Source organism: Leucoraja erinacea, chromosome 5, assembly GCF_028641065.1.
Source record: "Leucoraja erinacea ecotype New England chromosome 5, Leri_hhj_1, whole genome shotgun sequence".
NCBI classification, from domain to species: Eukaryota; Metazoa; Chordata; class Chondrichthyes; order Rajiformes; family Rajidae; genus Leucoraja; species Leucoraja erinaceus.
In genome coordinates this window covers 23,911,686-23,931,670 of record NC_073381.1, presented here as the reverse complement: position 1 = coordinate 23,931,670, position 19,985 = coordinate 23,911,686, and the positions used below count along the sequence as shown (strand labels likewise).

At 43.9% G+C, this 19,985-nt stretch overlaps 1 protein-coding gene across 1 annotated transcript in view; it reads right to left on the bottom strand.

The window, feature by feature from the left end:
* Positions 1-19,985, bottom strand: part of sntg2 (syntrophin, gamma 2) — a 218,495-nt gene that overhangs the window by 97,095 nt on the left and 101,415 nt on the right. Inside the window, exon 9 of the mRNA XM_055634941.1 lies at positions 2,060-2,187. Within this exon, the coding sequence (XP_055490916.1) occupies positions 2,060-2,187 (128 nt within the window). The remainder of the gene's footprint in view (positions 1-2,059; positions 2,188-19,985) is intronic.

Here is a 19,985-nt window from a genome sequence, read left to right as displayed (position 1 = left end):
ATAACTATCCAATTTATTTTTAAATGATAAAATTGAACCTGCCTCCACTGGAAGCTCATTCCACACAGCTACCACTCTCTGAGTAAAGAAGTTCCCCCTCATGTTCTGAGTAAAGAAGTTCCCCCTAAACTTCTGTCCCTTAATTCTCAAATCATGTCCTCTTGTTTGAATCTTCCCTACTCTTAATGGAAAAAGCTTATCCACGTCAACGCTGTCTATCCCTCTCATCATTTTAAAGACCTCTATCAAGTCTCCCCTTAACAACAGTTTCCACTCTGTATCACTCTATGAATCTAACATCATGTTCAGCTGGGTGACAAACTTGAGTTGAGCAAGAGACCAGAGATAGTGGAAATCAAATTTGGAGGAAGATTATTGGATCGATAGACATTACAGATGAAAGGAAAAGTGAGAGTTGGATGCATGAATGAATTATAGAAATGAGGTGTTGTAAATCAGGAGTTATTGTAGGTGAATAAGTATAAGGAGCATGGAAATAATGGATTTTGAATGAACAGAATTTGTGATGGTAGCTGAGTGGAAATTGTGAAGCCAGCAGGTGTGTTTTTGCAGTTTTTGGAGAACGTCAGGACGTACATCGACAACATTACAGAGATAGACAGAAACAGCAACTCAGCGGGGTCAGACAGCATCTTAGGAAAAAAGAACAGATGATGAGACAAGACCCTTTGTTGGACAGAGGTAGAATTAGATGATCATAATGCAGAGAGAATGGAAGATGGAGGTTAATCTTTGGGTAAAACAAAATGGCAAAATAGTAAACTATTCAACTCGAGTAAACATGAGTGGATGAAATTGGTGGATAGGGAAAGGAGTCTGTGATGGCGGCTGAATTTAATGGTTAGCAATCCTTGTGAAGTTAACTTTCGGAAAGACCTGACCCACCTGGGACTAGATATTGGACAAACAGTTTGATAACCAGAGGCAGTGTACGGATTGAAACAGCTGACTTGCCAATGATTAGGCCCCTGGGGAGTGTTGTGACTCAGAGGAATCTAGAAGTACAGTTACATAGTTTCCAGATAGTGGTGTCACAGTTACCTAAGGTGGTGACAAATGCTTTTGGTACCCTGGCCTTTATCAGTCAGGGACTTGAGTATAGAAGTCGTAACGTTATGTTACAGTTGTACAAGATGTTGGTGTGGCTGCACTTGGAGTATTGGGTTCAGTTTTTGTTACCTTGCTACAGAAAAATGCTTTAAAGCAGGAAAGAGTGCAGAGAAGATTTTTGACAATGATGCCAGGACTTAAGGGCCTGAGCTATAGCGGAGGATGGGCAGTTTAGGACTTTATTCCTTGGAGCACAGGAGGCTTAGGAGTGATTTTGTAGAGATAAAGAAAATCATTAGGGAATAGATAGGTAAATTCACAGTCTTGTTCCCAGGTTGGGGGAATCAAGAACTGTAGGGCAAAGGGTAAGAATTATTTAACTGAGGGCTATGTTTTGAATGAACGAATTTGAATGAACACATAACAACATTTAAAAAACATTGAACAGGCACATGGATAGGAAAGGCTTGGAGGAATATGTGGGCAAATAGGGCTAGCTTAGATGGGACATCTTGGCAAGGACATGCTGGGCTGAAAGGCCTTGTTTCTGTGCTTTATGACTCTATAATAAATTATAAATAATGAAGCACAATATTCTTGCAGGAAACAGTGTAAAGAGAAACATACAGGATATTTGCCAATAATTAAAAAGCTGTGAAATGACTCATTTTAGACCCAATTTCACAAAGCTACAATTATTTTTCAAAAGAAGATGTTATTGGGCTGCTGTTTGATCAAATGCAATTTTGACGGGGCTACTGCTGGCCAGTACAGCCAAGAAACTGTCATATTTAACTTTTCTTCAATCGACTTCCTCCTACATTCAATTAATCTGAAGAAAACTGCATCTTGGGGGATATTTAGAAATATGATCATTCATCATTATTGTAAACAACTCTGTACCATATTGTAACCGAACATCTGTACAAAAAGAGCAATATCAGAAGTGTTCCAATTTGCTGAGTCTTTATCTCTCAGGATTACAAACCTTAATTGATCTGGTCCAACTCTGTATCTTGAGACTCGAGCCATTGTCAAAGGGACCGATAAGGCATCTAACCAACGTTTCTCAAATTTTGGTTCATTAGCTGAAGGTGAAGAGGGTGATGATGGTGCCTGGATGGAATAAATATAACACATCAGAAACATATCTTAACCCAGGAATATTACAATGCATCTTATTAGCTGGATGTTTCACCCCATTAACATTCACAATAGACAATAGACAATCGACAATAGGTGCAGGAGTAGGCCATTTGGCCCTTTGAGCCAGCACCGCGATTTAATGTGTTCATGGCTGATCATCCCCAAACAGTACCCCGTTCCTGCCTTCTCCCCATATCTCCTGACTCCACTATTTTTAAGAGCCCGATCTAGCTCTCTCTTGAAAGTATCCAGAGAACCAGCCTCCACCGCCCTCTGAGGCCGAGCATTCCACAGACTCACCACTCTCTGTGAGAAAAAGTGTTTCCTCGACTCTGTTCTAAATGGCTTCCTCCTTATTCTTAAACTGTGGCCACTGGTTCTGGACTCCCCCAACATCGGGAACATGTTTCCTGCCTCTAGCGTGCCCAAACCCTTAACAATCTTATATGTTTCAATGAGATCTCTTCTCAGCCTTCTAAACTCCAGAGTGTACAAGCCTAGCTGCTCCATTCTCTCAGCATATGACAGTCCTGCCATCCCGGGAATAAACCTTGTAAACCTATGCTCCACTCCCTCAATAGCAAGAATGTCCTTCCTCAAATTAGGGGACCAAAACTGCACACAATACTCCAGGTGTGCTCACTAGGGCTCTGTACAACTGCAGAAGGACCTCTTTATGCCTATATTCGATTCCTCATGCTATAAAGGCCAACATGCCATTCGCTTTCTTCACTGCCTGCTGTACCTGCATGCTTATTTCATACTGATGTACAAGGACTCCCAGGTCCCGTTGTATTTCCCCTTTTCCCAACTTGACGCCATTTAGATAGTAATCAGCCTTCCTGTTTTTGCTACCGAAATGGATAACCTCACATTTATCCGCATTAAACTTCATCTGGCATGCATCTGCCCACTCCCCCAACCTGTCCAAGTCACCCTGCATTCTCATGGCATCCTCCTCACAGTTCACACTGCCACCCACCTTTGTGTCATCTGCAAATTTGCTAATGTTACTTTGAATCCCTTCATCCAAATCATTGATATATATTGTAAATAGCTGCGGTCCCAGCACCGAGCCTTTTGGTACCCCGCTAGTCACTGCCTGCCATTCTGAAAGGGACCCGTTAATCCCTACTCTTTGTTTGTTGTCTGCCAACCACTTTTCTATCCATGTCAGCACTCTACCCCCAATACCATGTGCCATAATTTTGCCCACTAATCTCCTATGTGGGACCTTATCAAATGCTTTCTGAAAGTCCAGGTACACTACATCCACTGTCTCTCCCTTGTCCATTTTGCTAGTTACATCTTCAAAAAATTCCAGAAGATTAGTCAAGCATGATTTCCCCTTTGTAAATCCATGCTGACTCGGACCGATCCGGTTACTGCTATCCAAATGTGCGGCTATCTCATCTTTTATTATTGACTCCAGCATCTTTCCCTCCACCATGTCAGGCTAACTGGTCCATAATTCCCCGTTTTCTCTCTCCCACCTATCTAAAAAAGTGGGATAACATTAGCTACCCTCCAATCCACAGGAACTGATTCTGAGTCTATAGAACATTGGAAAAATATCTCAATGCATCCATGATTTCTCGAGCTACTTCCTTAAGTACCCTGGGATGCAGACCATCAGGCCCTGGGGATTTATCAGTCCCCATCAGTCTATCCAATACCATTTCCTGCTTAATATCCTCTGTTCCTCTGTCATCCCAGATCTTCTGGCCACTACTATATCAGATCAGTTCAGATTTGTTAAAATGAAACTTAAAAACAAAAACGCATAGAATTTTAATTTCTGGCCACTAAAAAAAATAAAGATTCAGAAAAGTATTCTTACCCATCTTCAGGAAGATATAAGCTTACATATTTGATATTTCACATAATAGAGATACATAAGGTACGAGAGGCAGGGAGGATAGATAGTCTGAGCCCTTTTCCATGTTGACAGTATCAAAAACAAGAGCGCCGGAGACCCGGATATGATACCGACTACGGTGCTGTCTGCACAGAGTATGTACCCCATGACTACGTATGTTTTCACCGAGATCCTTGGTTTCCTCCCACACTCCATAGACGTACAGGTTTGTCGGTTAATTGGCTTGTGTTTGTATACTTGGTATAAGTTTAAATTGTCCCTAATGTGCATAGGCTTGAGTTAATGTGCGGGGATCACTGGCCGGTGCAGACTTGGTGTGCCGAATAGCCTGTTTCCGTGCTGTATCTCTAAACTAAACTAAACAAAAGATTAGCATGGACATGGGAAAACAGGTCCAAGTGACCTGTCACCATGTTATCAGCTATGATTCATCAACAAGTAGATGACTTTTAAAATCTTTAAACTGACTCATTTAACTCTTTTGCTCTTCAATATTAAGTTTTGATTACACCACTCTTCAAATGCAACAATGAAGAAATTTAACCGGTGATATATTTAACACCGAAAAATCTCGTGGCAGTATTTGAGCAGGCAACACCGTTCATCACCACTGGTAATATTTTGCTTCCTAAATCGCATCCAGTGCAGGTATGCAAATGCAAGATGCAGATTGTACCAGTGTGATATTGGGAAGGACATTAGTGGAAGTGATGCTAACAATCTCGGGAATCACTGAGTGTGTCCACCATGAAGTCAATCAGTGTGTGTATTAGTTTGACATTATGGGCATGAAATTCAATCTTGTAGAACACGGCTTTTATGAGCCATGCAGATAATTTGAAGAGTGCACCATGAAACAGGTCCTCCATGTGCATGAAAGGAATTGTTGTTGTCACCATTGCAAGCCTGGGATGAGCAATTCAGCTCAAAGCTGAGCAAAGTACTACTTTAAAAAAATATATTTTTATTAGAAGTGATGTTCAATAATATAAGACATAAATAACACATTACATTTCATGTACAACTTCTTATTTTAAATTTAATAGTAGAAAAAAAGATTAAGAAAAGCAAGAAATATAGAGAGAGAGAATATTATATAGCTCGAAAAAGAAAAGAAGGTGATGTGAAATAAGCAAAAAGGAAAAGAATAGAGGAGAGAAAAAGAGAAAAGAAAAAAAAGAGAGAAATTGAAAGGGATATGCCTCCTTCGTATCTTTACCCACCCCTCCCCCGGTTCTGAAACAATTAATTTCTAAGGTTGTGTTGCACCATATGCTTGTAATAAGATAAATGGAGACCAAATCTTTAAGAATTGGTCTGATTTGCCTGATAGGACGAATCTCATATCTTCAAGGACAAAGTACTACTTGAGTGCAAGTTTTAGAGCCCATTTTACCCAAGTCGTCGTTGAGAAGACCAACTCTAAAGCCAGCTGTGGAATACTCACTAAAGGGAATGCTATCTCCATGGTCCAGTTAAGGATACCTTCCCGCCTTTATAAGCTATGGGAATTGGACCTAACTGCTCCATGTTTCCCACCCCAGTGGCCATACTCTCTGCAATAGTGTATCAGTGAAACTTCTGACACAGCCTTAGCAGTTCAGACTTGGGGAAAAAAAAACTATTAATAGCTAAGTATTCTGCAGTGATCATCACTCGCAGACCTGTCATCATGTCGGGAAGTTGCATTTATAAGTGGTGCTCAGCTTGACTCTCAAATTTGCACATAGTTACTATACAGAAAATTGTTCAGGCTCCAGGAATATTGCTACTTGCAAATCATGGGCTGAAGTAAACTATTCCCCTGCTGCTCTCCCAGAAAAGTGACACAAGCAGTTTCAGAATGAATTTTCATAGATTAAAGGGTTGAGCAGCAAAAATAAACCCTACTTTTGCAGCAACACAGGTCTTCAAGGCTAATTGATCTTTGTTTCGACTTAACATTGTTTTGATTCAGTTGAAGGAGTTGACAATGTCCTTAGGCTTCTGCAATAAATGGTAGCTCCATGTATTCTCAAGGCATGCAATGCGTTGGGGAGAATGAGAAGAAGGATGAGGAAGTAGACGATGGTCTGAAGTGACAAAGTAGAGGGAAATGTAGAATGGGGTCAAGGGCACTCTGAGTCTGGATCTGCTGCGGATATTTGGGAGGCAAGTTTCCAAATAGTTCATATTCATACTTCTAGGGGCAGAATTAGGCTATTTGACCCATCAAATCTACTCCACCATTCAATCATTGCGTTTCTATCTTTCCCTCTGAATCCTATTTTCCTGCCTTCTCTCCATAACCCCTGACACCTGTATGAATCAAAAATGAGATCAAATGCATCAAAATGAGAAAGTGTGGGAGAAACTACACTGCAATGAGTCACACAGCATCTGTGGAGGGATTGGTCAGGCAATGTTTTGGGTCACAACCCCACTTCAGACTGAATGAATCTGACCTTGCTGAAGATTCTAGCATCTGCTGTTTTTCAGCATTTCCTAATGCAACCTCCATTAGAAGGGTGAAGAGCAATTTATTAAGTATCTGCAAATTTAGTGTGATACTAGACTAAGTGGGGCCCATTGGGTCCCTGTCACATGGGAATACTGGTCCCCCAACGCAACCTGTTCCCCAATGCAATATTCTACCACTCATGCCTATCCCCCTCCCCTCGCTGTCACACTCACCCTCTACGTCCCACTCTATCCCACCCTTCCCATCACCCCAGACCCGTTATACTCCCCTCCCTACCCCCCTGCACTCCACTACCCCTCTATCCCACTCCCTCATCCCTCTCTCCATCCCCCTCCCTCTCTCCCCTTTCCCCCCTCCATCCCTCTCTCCCTCCATCATCCCCCTCTCCCCCTCCCTCCCTCATTCCCCCCCCCCCCCCCCCCCCCCCCCCCCCCCCCCCCCCCCCCCCCCCCCCAGGCCCAGGCACTGGGCACAGCCCGTGGCACCACCCTCCCCACCAGGTACAGTGTGGCCACAGCTCCTCGAGCAGCGGTGCCGCTCCTTCACCATAGCAATGCCCCTTCCTGAGTGACAGGAAAGGAGACCAATCTGAGTGGCTGCGACTGACAGCAATCTGCACATGCGCATTTTTATGATTTTTAAACCTCGATAACTTTTACAACATACTATCGATTGGAACAAAACTTGTTACACTCGCAACACAGGAGAATGGCGAGTAAGGGGGTGTAAAATAGCAGGACTATCGTGTACCATTTTTGCGCAAAAACTCCGCAAACCGGTAGAGCACAAGATCAGAGTTTTAGTTTTGTATAGATAGAACCACTTGTTTCACCCAGAACAGCAATCAAATAGACAGCTGAGAATCACTTTCCCACTGGCCCTTAAGGTCACATTCACCATAACTTTAATGTCAGAATCCTTCAGGTTGGGGTTGGAACTATCTGTAATACTGAATGTAGCCATTTTTCCATGTATGTATTCTATTGCGAGAGATGGTAATTTCAAGAGAGAGTTAGATTTAGCTCTTGGGGCTAAAGGAATCAAGGGCTATGGGGAAAAAGCAGAAACAGGGTACTGATTTTAGATAATCAGCCATGATCATATTGAATGGCGGTGCTGGCTCAAGGGGCCGAATGGCCTACACCTGCACTTATTTTTCTATGTTTCTATGTTTTTAATACATGTTGTTCCTGGCAGAGAGCAGCTGGAGGAATGAGCACATAGTTTTGAGAGGATTGCAGGTTGCTCCATGGTATAAAGTAACATTTATGGCACAGATTTTGCTTTGTGGACAACAAAGGAAAGTCAGAGGGTGGTGAATCTGTGGAACTCATTACCACAGACAGTTATGGAGGCTGTCAATGGATATTTTTAAGGCAGAGATTGACAGATTATTGATTAGTAAAGATGTCAGGAGTTATCTTTCCCTCTCAACCCCGTTTCCTGTCTTCTCCCCATAAACCCTGACACCCCTACTAAACCAGAATCTGTCAATAATATTTTTGCTGGTTTTGAATAATAGTTTTGCCTTGTCAGGCTTTTGTAACATGTGTAGCCTTGTTTCTTGATGTCTAAATGATTATGGTGCAAATTCATTCTGTGCTATTGGGCATAATAATCCATTGAATTAATCTGTTAAACATGACAATATATATTGAATGATAGAAAAAAATAGAATGCACTATTTACTTTAACCTTTGAGATGTTTGCTGTCAAGGTTGCTCTATTCCCACCCAACACATCCATCAGAGCCCTTTGGAGTAAGAATGGACACACAGGTGCAGAAGACAAATCTGAGAATGAAGGATAGTAGGCTGATATAATGTTACAGTTCTGCAATTTCAACCTACAACAAGCTGGAATATTTGTTATGAATAATTACATCTGGCATTGACCTTGCACTTCATTTTAGAGTTAGCAAGAGCAGTACATTATTTTCAACTCAAGTAGTTCTTTACCTAAGCTGCATTTGCTATCAGTTTGAGAGCTAGGACATTCGGCACCAAATTCACTTTCAATAAATCAACATACAGATCAGGAAGGTGGTATTCCACTTGGGATCCCTCTTGCCTGCTCTGTCATTTAATAATAACCGGTTGCTAAACACTTTAACTCCCCCTCCCATTCCCACACTGACCTTTCTGTCCTGAGCCTCCTTCATTGTCAGTGAGGCCCAGTGCAAATTGGAGGAACATCACCTTATATTTCACTTGGGTAGCTTACACTCCAGTGGTATGAACATTGACTTCTCTAACTTCAAGTAGCCTTTGCCTCCCTCTTCCCAGGTCTCCTACCTGTCTTACTGCCTCTGACGACATTTTATCTCGGTACCGCCCACTCCTGACATCAGCCTGAAGAAGGGTCTCGACCTGAACCAGCACCCATTCCTTCTCTCCAGAGACGCTGCCTGTCCCGCTGAGTTACACCAACATTTTGTATCTATCTGTCATTTAATAATATGGCCAATCAGTTTATGATCTCAACTCTGTGTTTCTGCACTCTGGAAACATTTCATTCTCACCCCCCAATAACCTTAACAACCTCTGACCAATTCCACCTCCCCCAATTCCTCCCGCCTCTTCCCCAAAGCAAATCCACTCACTCCCTCCCCAGCATTCTGCCTTTGAAATGTTCCAAGTTTCTGCTTTTATTGGCTTTTAAGGATGAAAAGTCCAAAACCTCACAACCCTCTGACACAAAAAAGTGACCACTTCTCAGTCTCTGTCTTAAATAGACAATTTATAGTGACGGAACAGATTCTCCCGCAGGAGGACCTCCCCTGCATATCCATCCTGCCAATTCCCTGATGGTTTTCAATGTTTCATTTAAGTACCTGTAATTCTTCTAAATTCCAGCAGCTACAATCCTAGCACGTTCAATCCTCCCCTGCAAGGCAAAACACCCATTCCAGGTATTAGTCTACTAAACTTTATTTCACTGCTTCTAATAGATTTACATCTTTCCTTGAAGAACAACACTAATACTGTACAATGTAATCCTGATGTGGTCTCACCAATTCTCTTTATAATTGAAGCATGATCTCCCCGCATTATTATTCAATTCTCTTCACAATTAATAATAATTTTCCTAATTACTTAATACATCTGCATCCTTTTTTCTGATTCATGTGCTTAGATTCTCAGATTCCTCTGCACCTAAGGTTTGCAGTCTCTCAACATTTAGATAATATATAGGTTCCATTTTTTCCTGCAAAAGTGAATAATTCCACATTTGCCAGATCTATGCCATTCACGTAATCTACGTGCAACATTCTGTAAACACTTCTCAACTTCCTTTGCAAAATTGTCCCTTGTGATGTGGGATAGTGCTATTGTATGGGGATCACTGATCGGTGTGGACTCGGTGGGCTGAAGGGGCGTTTTCCATGCTGTATCTACTTCCCAACATCCTTAGCAGATTTAGCAACAATACCTTAAGTGCTTTTATCCAAATCATTTATATAAATGGTTATATTTTGATAACAATCGAGCCATCCATGATGTACAAATCTTCTATCTATCTATCTATCTATCTACTTTCATCTATCTATCTATCTATCTATCTATCTATCTATCTATCTATCTATCTATCTATCTATCTATCTATCTATCTATCTATCTATCTATCTATCTATCTATAACTAAAACTGTGATCTTGTTATCTGCCAGTTTGCGCGGTCTTTCTATTAGCGCAAAAAACGGTTCGCGATAGTGCTACCATTTTTCGCCAGTTCACTTACCGTTCTCCACTACTGTACCAATTGATTTGCGCTCTTAATCTATCGGACAATAGGGAATATTTTACTCTGTAACTACTTTACTAAAATGTTGTTCACTTAACCTTATTTTATCCAAGATGGTATATGGGATAAGTGATCGATTTTCTTGGAAGATGTAATTTCCCCATGATACCGAACGATGCAATATAAATCCTAGATTCTGAGCATCCTTTCAAACTCAAAAGAGTACTTACCCCAACCTATGGAGGTGAAAGAACGGACCGTCAGGTAAGCTGACGTCAGTTTTCTTTCACAGGGAGCCTTCTGCTGTCCGGCAGAGAAGAAAGGCTCTGCAACAAACCTGTACCCCGCTCGACTCCACGGAGGAGCGTTTTCCATCGCGGGGGCAGCAATAAGGCGGTAGAGGACCGCTAACCCAGCGCTCCGCTATCCCGAAACCGCGCCCCCAGCCCCGCTAGCGCCTCAGCAGCGGGCTGGAAGTAACGCCACGGAGGCATCCGGCCGGTGGCTCCGACTTATCGGACGGGACGTCTTTCCACCCGCCCGGGAGGAAAGACAGCCGCCTGCACAGACCTGCCCCCTCTCGACTTCACGGAGGAGCGTTTCATCTCGCGGGGGCAGCAACAAGGCGGTAGGACCGCTTACCGGACGGTCCGCTACCCCGACACCGTGACCGAGCACAGCCCCGCTAGCGCCTGAGCAGCGGGCTGGATGTACAAGCCAAGGAGGAGGCTTTCCGGCCGATGGCTCCGACCTATCGGATGGGGACGTCTCTCCACCCAGGCGGGGGAGAGACAGCCGCCTGAGCCACATGGAGCGGCTCTCGGAGCAGGAGCTCCAGCGAGGTGCACCCCAGGAGGGGCGTTCTCGCAGAGGGAGGTCAGGCACTCCCTCCACAGTGCCTTGTGCACTGTCCATTGCTTCCTCCTTTCCAGAGGATAGTTTTGGTGACCAGGGCTGGGCTGGTCAGGAACTGGGGCAATGGCTGAAGATCTCCGGAGTATGCAAAGGGTGCAGGAACAGGAAGTGCTGCTAGGTGTGGTGGACAGCCACATGGAAACCCCATGTGCAGGAAGCCGTTAAAAGCCTGATGTCAACCATCACATCATTTTCCTCGTTCCGTGGACAAATACGGAGATGACCACAACCTTCGTAAACAAGTCATAAGACCTGCCATAAAAATCCTACATTGCGGGGTTGTGCATACCCCAGCCACTGAGCCAGACCCACTGCTCTTTGGGGAAAAAAACCTCACAAAGCATATGAAGGCATGCAAGAGGTTTTACAAAACTTTCAGCTCATGAGGGCAGGACCGGGACGCGTAATAAAAAACAGTAATTCCTACACAGCAGCACCCTATCGCGTCCATCAGTCAACGTCTACCATATCGGACTGATGAAAGCTCGGGGTCCGCATTCTATCACCGAAAGTCTTCTTTAGACCAGGGCCCAGAGCGGACCCCATGGAAAATGTGCCACCCCCCAATGTCACCGCCACATCAGACGACGTGCAACACTAGTTGGACCGGCAGGAAACAGAAGAATACCCATAACCATGGAGGTAGGTGGGTCTGGTTCCTACCAGTATATAGAGTAATACTACCACATGGGAGTCTATCACGAGTGATCAGTATATACTCAATGGCATTAGTGAATACAATTCACACGAGAAAAATTGCCACCAGGTCAACGTTCACCCCAGAGGGTATTTTTCCCTCTCCGTTAAAGAAACAAGAGGGACAAGCTGAACTGGTGAGAATAATTACAAAGGGTATCCTGGGAAAACCTGAACCCTTGCAATTCGTATCAAATATATTCACTAAACCCAAAAAAGATGGTGGATGTCGCATCATCATTGACTTAACTTCACTAAATATGTTTGTTAAGTATATACATTTCAAAATGGAACCGGTTGTTACTGCCAAACAACTAAATTCCAAAGGATACTTCATGGCAAGCATTCATCTTAAAGATGTTTACTATTTAGTACCATTCACAAGGATCATTGTAGATACCTGAAATTTACCTGGATGGGGCAGCTATTGCAGTTTAAAGTGTTACCCAATGGTCTCACATCAGCCCAAGAGTGTCACCCAGACACTAAAACCAGCTTTGGCAATATTCAGAAGACAAAAACATATTGTCATGGCATATCTTGATAATATCCTAAATGGTAGGCAAGACCATGAATTTGACTTTGTTAGCTGTTTAGCTACCAAACAGTTATTCAAAACCCTGGGGTTGTCTTACATCCAGATAAATCTAAGTTGAAGCCATCCTCTATCATGGACTACTTGGGCTTCATAATTAATTCAGTCTACGTGACTGTAACATTGCTAAGAGACAACATAGTTGAATTGGCACAATCATGCAACAATTTACTGGTCAACAAACTACCAACTACTCGACAAGTAACAGAGTAATTGGGATAATGGTAGCAGCATTTCCAGCTACATAATTCGGACCTTTGTACCAAAAACGGCATACAGGTCATTATGATCGTTTCATGAAGTTACCCACTGAAGTAATATCAGAACTACAGTGGTGGGCAAAAAACGTTTGACATAGTTTCAGCCTATTATCATCACTAACCCTACGTCAGTTATCCAAACAGATGCCAGTGCTCAAGGCTGGGGAGCAACTAACTCTATATCCAGCACAAATAGTAGATGGACTAACCCAGAATCATCGTTGCCATTTACACTGGGCATTAATTATCTAGAGATGTTGGGTGACTTTTATGGTTTAAAAGCATATGCATAAATATGCATCACTTGCATGTATGGTTATAAATAGATAATACTACGGTGGTGGCCTACATTAACCATATGGGCGGCATAAAATCGGTATCATGCGACAAGTTGGTCAACACAATTTGACAATGGTGTGTCCAAAGACATATTTGGCTATCAGTCACTTACCTGCCAGGTAAGCTAAATAAAGTGGCAGACACCAGGTCACGTAAATTTAATGACAACATCGAATGCATGTTAAAACCCCAAAACATTTTTCACAAAAGGTATCAAGCAATATGGCACGCCAGATATCGATTTATTTGCATCGAGGCTAAATCACCAGGTACCTATGTAAGTCGCTTGGGAACCAGACCCTGAGGCAGCAGCGGTAGATGCGTTCGCGCTGGATTGGGGAAATTCTTCTTCTATGCATTTCCTCCCTTCTGCCTCATCAGTCGGGGACTACGCACAGTACAAATGGACACTGCTTCAGGTATTTTGATAGTACCCGACTGGCCTACACAGCCATGGTTCCCAATACTCCATGACATGGTTGTTGAAACTCCGATGGTATTCCCCAGTGACCCAGAGTTGTTAACACCCAGTGTCGGGCACAAGCCACCCATGCCATGAGAAAATCAAACTCCTGGGTTGCAGATGCTGCACAAACCATTTCCGGGACTGGGATTATAATAACAAACCGTCGACACCATGTCAGCATCCCTCTGAACATCCACTAAAAAACAGCACTTGTCCAGCATCAAAAAATGGGAGAAGTACTGCTTGGATACAGGGACCACCTACTCAACCGCTACAGTTACCCACGTACTGGAATTCCTGGTGAACCTTCACCACGATGAAGGACTTCAGCTACAGAGCCATCAACACAGCTAGAATTGCCTTGCCTGTCTATTTCAAAACCAGCTCCAGGACAACAGGCCATGGGGTCCCACCAGCTGGTGGTCAAACTAATGAAGGGTATTTACAACTCTAAACCCCTAGACCAAGGTACACCCATATATGGGATGTCAGTGTGGTCCTGACATACCTCAGGGGATGGCCACCAGCCAGATCCTTCAACCTGGAACCATCTATGCTCAAAACACTCATGTTGATGGCACTTGTAGCTGCACAGAGGGTCCAGTCACTATACTTATCGCATTGAGGCGCACGGGTATCGTATGGCCGCGAGGGGCTGGTCCCACTTAGAAGCGCGGAGGGGTATGTAGTTGCGCGTGACATCGCGCGGGGTTCCGAAATATTTGTAGTGAACGAAATCTTCACGTGCCAACGGCCTGTCGCGGAACTGACGGCCAAAGTGGGACAGGCCCAAGACCCTGGCGCGATGCAACGTCTCACCTTCAACAGCAGCAGAAGCAGGCAAACGTTCGCCAAACACGGCCTGGGGCTCACGGCCGCCGCGGTCCGGTTCCGCCCCCACTTCTACTCCCAGAGCGGGGCCAAGAAAATTGAAGATAGACACAAAATGTTGGAGTAACTCAGCGGGACCGGCAGCATCTCAGGAGAGAAGCAATGGGTGACGTTTCGGGTCAAGACCCTTCTTTTCAGACTGAAGTAGAGTCTCAACGTGAAACGTCACCCATTGCCTCTCTCCAGAGATGCTGCCGGTCCCGCTGAGTTACTCCAGCTTTGTGTCCATCTTCAAATGACGTCACGCGCTCCAGACGGCTGTGCGTATGCATGTAATCGCGCCCGACCTTCGCAGTGCCACCTCGGCTCAACGCGACCATGAGGTCGCGTAATTTGCATGCCAAGGACACGCAAGTGGGACAGGCCCTTAACACTGTACTGTTGTAATTATGAATGTTGTACTCTCACAGAAATATATTTCTAATTTCAATGCCCTTTATTAAAAAAAGACCTCACTTACTAACTAAATTAAAACATCGCACTTGCAGAAATGCAGAATTGAAAACCAATGTGTTTGATGTATCTTTCCTTTACAAAATACTGCCTGTAACTCCTGGGACAGTTCACCAGAACCCCATGGGAAATGACTAAAACGGTCGGAAAAAAAAAATCACTGGTTCCGTTCCTTCAAGTGGTGGCAAGATTCTCAGGAGAACTCTTATGGAATAATGGGTTTGTCAGAGCAACAACAATCATTCTGCTTGCAAGCATGCAATGCATACATTTCTATCACCAGTCTAATATTTCACAAGTTTCAGACTAAGTGAATACATGCACAAAACATAAGAATGGTTGCCAGCAGCCTCTGAACATTTGATCTGAATCTGATGTGCATAGTGCAATAATTTGTAAAACCCTTCAATATTCAAAAAGGAGTTGTCTTTTTATGAAAATAATATGTTAAAATAAGTAATGTCATAGCTTTTGCTACCTGACGGCGACTACACATGTAACTAAAGTGGTAAAGAAGGCATATGATTTGCTTGCCTTCATCGGTGAAGGCATTGAGTATAAGACTCAGGAAATCACATTGAAGTTTTCATAACATTTTGGTTGGGCTTGGTAATTTGGTATTGTGTGCAGTTCTGGTCACCCCATTGAAGGAAAGGAATGGAGGCTTGAGAAAGGGTGCAGAAAAGATTCACCCTGGATTAGAGTGTATTAACCATAAGGATAGGTTGGACAAACTTGGAACAGTTTCTCCAGACTGTCAGAGCCTGAGGTAGAACCTGATAGAAGTTCAAAAAATTGTGAGAGGCATAGATAAGGTAGACAGTCAGAATCTTTTTTCCCAGGATATAAATATCAAATTCTGAAAGGCATAGTTTTCAGTTGAGAGAGGGAATGTTTCTAGGGGATTTGTTCTATCAGATGCAACCTGACCTATTATTTCCTGCATTTTCCTGCATTTTCTCTCCATTTTTCATTTATAGTCTTTACAATATCTGTTTACGTTTACATTTATCTATGTGGATGTAAGAAATTGAATTAGTTTTAATTAATTCTCTTTTCTTGCATCTCTCTGCTTATTTAATCCTCCTACCTGCTGTAGGATCATTCTGTACCGAAGGCACGGCAACATTTATACGGCTATATTTAAGAGGGAGTTAGATGTGGCCCTTGTGGCTAAGGGGATCAGGGGGTATGGAGAGAAGGCAGGTACGGGATACTGAGTAGGATGATCAGCCATGATCATATTGAATGGCGGTGCAGGCTCGAAGGGCCGAATGGCCTACTCCTGCACCTAATTCCTATGTTTCTATGTTTCTAACATCTACTTGGAATGAGAAGGGACCACAAATGGTTAGGAAGGCAAATGATCAGTCTGCAGAAGTGTCCTGTCATGATATGTCATCGGTCTGCTTCCCACGACAGATGCTGCCTGGCCAAATGAGTTCTTCCAGCAATGTGTTTATTTGCTGCCAATTAATGCATTGGCCTTAATTGAATTTGAGTACAAGAGTGAAGGCCTGTCCCACTTAGGCAACTTTTTAGGCAAATGATCACCACATGATCATCACGTGATCGCCGGTGGTCTCTGGTGAATCTCCTTCATGGTTGCGAGGAGTTCCCGCATTCTGGGAACTAGTCGCTGCCTCACTTTCAACATGATTAAAAAATTTTTGCGACCAAAAGTTGGTCGCCATGGAGAAAATCTATACTTTTGTAGTCATAGGTGCAGTTGTAGTGGGGTCGCCATGTAGTCATAGGTAGCCGAGCTGGTCATAGGTAGTTTTAGTTAATCGCCTTTGCTGACCGGGCATTTTCATTGGCTCATTGGGGGGAAAAAAAAGGAAGCACAAGCTTTCAGAACCAAGGAGAACACACCGGTAATGTTAAATGCCTGCCGAACTTAACAGCTGTGTATCTCTGGCTTATTAAAAGTTGTCTGGCTTCTGAAAAGTGTCTCCACTCCTTCTCCCCCCTTCTCGCCCCCCCCCCTCCTTCTCCCCTCCCCCCTTCTTTTAAAGGACTTACCGTACACCGTGCTAGCCGTCTTAACCTTCCAGTTCATCGCGGTGTGTGCCTGTATCACCTTGGCTTTGCACCATGTGAATTTCGGACAGCGCTTCCACTCTTTCCCTGGCCGCCGCCTTTGCGATTTGTTTGTGTGTGCGTTTGTGTGTTCCACTATGACCTCGCTGTTCCTGTTTCCGGTTTTTCAGCGAGTGCCGCGAACTTGATAGTTGCCGGCAGTCCGCTGAAAAATCGCCCAAATGGGATAGGCCCTTACAGGAATCTTATTGCAAGTATACAGATTCCTTGTGAAGCCAAACCTGCAATATATCGTACACATCAGCTCACCCAACCAAAGAAGAATATATCTGCACAAAATGGAATGAAAGATTGGCTTCTTGGTGGGGAGGTTGTTCCATGAGGGAACTGAAATTAGAAGAAATTTCTACACAAGGGAATAGTTAATCTTTGTAATTTTCACAGAAGAGCTGTTGATGCTGAGTTATTGAGTATATTTAAGAAAGTGATTAATAGATTTTGAAATATTAAAGGAATCATTGTAATTATGAAAATGGGACTGAGATGAATGGTTATTCAGCAACTAAGTCAGTGCAAGAGGCCAAAGGGCCTTTTCATGCTGATGTTACTTTTATTCTAATGAGTGAAGCAAGCGTGAAGTCTCTTGTGATACAACATGATTTAAGCAGTAGGAACAGTGAAAAGAATTACAGCTACTGGCATTGAGATAAGAACAGATTTTGACTGGTCTTATCTCCTGTGCATAAGTATTGCAAATCAATTCAGTTTTCAATTCAGTTTTATTTGCCATATGTAGGTTAACACCGGGTCAACAGTGCAATGAAATGTGTTTGACAAGACAACGGGTCACCTCAGCAATAATATAACAAGGATAAAATAAGATAAAAATGTCATTGGTAAGGTAAAAAGACAATAATAAAATAATTAACATATATGATATGAAATGTGTTTATGAGTTCAGAAGCCTGATGGCCTGATGGTAAAAACAGTTCATGTCTGGTGGTGCATGCAGCCATGCTCCTGTATCGCTTGCCTGATGGTAACAAGGAGTCTGCGTGCTGGGTGGCTGTGGTCCTTGATGATGCTTTGTGCCTTCTGCAGGCACCGCCGGTGGAAAATGTCCTGAATGGCCAGGAGACAGTTGCCAGTGATGTGCTGTGCCGCCTTCACCACTCTCTGTAGTGATTTGCAGCATTGGGCAGAACAGTTTCTGTACCAGACTATGATGCAGCCCATCAGCAGGCTCTCCAGGGTGCCTCTGTGGAAGCTGCCATTCATGCCAAACTTCCTCTGTCTTCTCATGAAAAAGAGCCACTGCCGGGCTTTCTTAGTTATTGTGTCCGGGTGCAGTGTCCAAGGGTGGTCCTCAGTGATGTGCACACCGAGGAACTTGAAGCTGCTGACCCTTTCATTTTCAGCATCATTGATGTGGATGGGGAGGTGTCCACTCCCCTGCTGTCTCCTGTAGTCCACGATCATCTCTTTAGTTTTGCTGACATTGAAAGAGATGTTATTTTCCTGGCACCAGCTATATAGTGCCCTTACCTCCTCTCTGTAGGGCATCTCATTGTTGTCTGTGATGAGGCCCAGGATGGTTGTGTCATCAGCAAACGTTTGGATGATGTTTGAGCTGTGCTTGGCATTACAGTCGTGCATGAACAGGGAGTACAGGAGAGGACTGAGCACACAGCCCTGTGGTGCGCCTCTGTTGAGGATCTGTGAGGAAGAGGTGCGGCTGTCAATACTCACCACCTGGGGCCTGCCCGTCAGGAAGTCAATTATCCAGCCGCAGATGTAGGTCTCCAGTCCAAGATCAAGGAGCTTGGGGACGATTTTTGAGGGAATTATGGTGTTGAATGCCGAGCTGTGGTCAATGAAGAGCATTCTCACATATGTATTCCCTTTGTCCAGGTTGGCGAGCGCAGTGTGTGTTGCCATGGCAATGGCATCACCCGTGGCCCTGTTTGGTCTATATGCAAACTGAAGCGGTTCCAAGGTGTCAGGGAGAGAGGGGCAGATGTGAGTTTTGACTAGTCGCTTGAGGCACTTCATGGTGACTGATGTCAGTGCGACAGGACGATAGTCATTTAAACAGGAGGTTACTGGTTTATTTGGAACAGGAATGATGGTGGATGCTTTGAAGGGGGTGGGAACCACAGACTGACTCATGGAGAGGTTGAAGATGTTGGTGAACACCTCTGCCAGTTGATCAGCGCACGCCCTGAGAGCCCGCCCTGGAATACCATCCGGCCCTGGAGCTTTGCGGTCATTGACCGTTTTGAAGGACCGCCTCGTGTCTGCCGTTTGTAGGGTCAGTGTGGTAGTCCCCCTGCACACCTGTGGACTCATGGTGGGCGCTGTGTTGTCTGCATCGAACCGGGTGTAAAGGGTGTTAAGCTCGCCCGGAAGCGACGCAGCAGGCTGAACAGTGCTCCTGTTTTTCCCTTTGTAATCTGTGATGCAGCATAATCCACCCCACATGCGTCTGGGGTCAGAGCTGTAGTAGTTAGATTCCACTTTGTGTCTGTAGTCTCTCTTGGCTTTCCTGATGGTTTTCACGAATTTGATGATGAGAAAGTATGATCCGGGTAGCAGAATAATCAGAGGAGAGTGTAGACTTCAAACAAACTGCTGAGAAGTAGTAGCCATAGTCAATGTGATCGAGGTGTCACTTCAGTATATCTAGACCATGGACTTTTTGTAAATGGCACCTAAATATGGCGGCTCATGCATGTGTGATCTCCGCAAAAATAATTTCACCATACAGTGCACACGTGACAATAAAGCACCGTTGAACCATTGATGTATAAAGTTTAAGATTTAGTTGCTGCGAATACAAATGAGAGCCAGCCTTCACTAATGTCATAAAAATATAAACAACGTTTTGAAAATTAAAAGCATGGTCTAAAAAGAGTTAAGTCCTGACTCACAGCAGGCCGATGCTTAAGAGATATGGTTTGCAATCTGACATGAGCTTGAGATGTTTTCGTATGCCGAACACACAGACAGTGTGGAAATGTTAGTTAGC